The sequence below is a fragment of the Morus notabilis genome, unplaced genomic scaffold (genome assembly GCF_000414095.1).
Source record: "Morus notabilis unplaced genomic scaffold, ASM41409v2 Scaffold160, whole genome shotgun sequence".
NCBI classification, from domain to species: domain Eukaryota; kingdom Viridiplantae; phylum Streptophyta; class Magnoliopsida; order Rosales; family Moraceae; genus Morus; species Morus notabilis.
The window spans coordinates 14598-15955 of NW_010368035.1; the positions used below are offsets into that span (position 1 = coordinate 14598).

The window sequence follows — 1358 nt, forward strand, 5'->3', positions numbered from 1 at the left end:
GGCTCTGCCACGCCGGAGGGGACCGGAAGGCCGGGTTGGTGGGGCGGGTGGAGAAGGTGGAAGGGTTGAAGACCTCAAGAGAGCCCCGGGAGTCTCTTGGCAGAGGAGGAATATTGGTGGAAGGTGATTTTGAAGATGTCTTGTCTGAATTGTCATCCATCTCTGCATGAACAAGATATACAATAATAATTTAATCCGAGTTCTTTTCAAGCTAGCTAAGGCCAATATAATACATGTATTTTACATGAGTACTATACCAACACCATATATAGTTCTTGGTGGATTTTCGGTGATATGTGATATGGTTGGGAAGCAGGATAATCCTAAGGTATCTATTCACACTAGTGGGAACAGAAAAAAAAAAAAGAAAAAAGAAAAAAGAAAAAAAAAAAAAAACAGTGCTTGGATGGAAGACTCAACAATGTTAATTGAGAGTCCAAATTTGTTGTATCCATCTTGTCATCTCTTCAATTAAATATTGAATTTCAATAAATTGTCAATGTTTAATTGGGAAGACGACAACAGTAAAATGGAGGACGACAGATCAAGACTTGTCAATTGATCCGCTCTTAACAGCCAAAACGCTACCAAAATTGACCATTAATATGTATTTGTTTCTTATGTAATATAAGAAAGTGTATAATTATAAAGTAAACTACATTTCTTTGTTGAGTACTTGTATGTGGGGACTGAGGGTGGGGCAGACTTATGATCTGGATTTGGGACTTTGGAGAGTGATGTTTTGGCTATTAGGGTTGGGGGTTGGGCAAGAAAAGGTGAATATCAATGCTTGAATTGTCACAGCTTCCACCTTAGTCGGTTGGGATTATTCGGCCAAGCCCAAAATGTTTCAATTTCTAAAATAACACTTTTGGATAGGGAGAAACTGCACATGACTTGTCAAGAAGGGGTGTTTGTGACATTTCAAGTCCCACATTGTAGTGGCTATAGGTTGTTATTGAGCTTTTTAGAACCTCACATTCCTTGAGGCTAGTTTCGTCTGAAAGGGACAAGTTAGGTGACTGAAAGAATAGGAAAAGGACGAACAAAAGTATCATAGTTGAAGTAACTAATGTATAATGAGAAAAACGATCCAGTTTTGTACCAAGTACTAAGACAAGGGTCCGTGTTCTGCGCTAATTATAGTAAGAAGCAATAATTGCTTCCTTCTCTTTTTTTTCCCTAGGCTGTGGAATGAGTGTTATTCTACAGTTCCCACATAACAATCGGAAATTATTTGATCGGTTTCTGCAAGTTTTTGTTTTTGGAACTTTCGATGTGGAGCACTAGGAGAAAAAATGGAATTTCCAAGAACTGCAAAAAAAAAAAAAAAAAAAAAAAAAAAAGGTCGGGGAAAA

The 1358-nt window shown here is 37.8% G+C and overlaps 1 protein-coding gene across 1 annotated transcript in view; it reads right to left on the bottom strand.

Moving 5' to 3' along the window:
* LOC21394450 (phototropin-1) overlaps window positions 1–1358 on the bottom strand; it is a 12731-nt gene that overhangs the window by 10252 nt on the left and 1121 nt on the right. The window contains exon 2 of the mRNA XM_024176026.1: window positions 1–162. This exon is cut by the window's left edge and continues 6 nt beyond it. Coding sequence (XP_024031794.1) covers window positions 1–162 — 162 coding nt within the window. The remainder of the gene's footprint in view (window positions 163–1358) is intronic.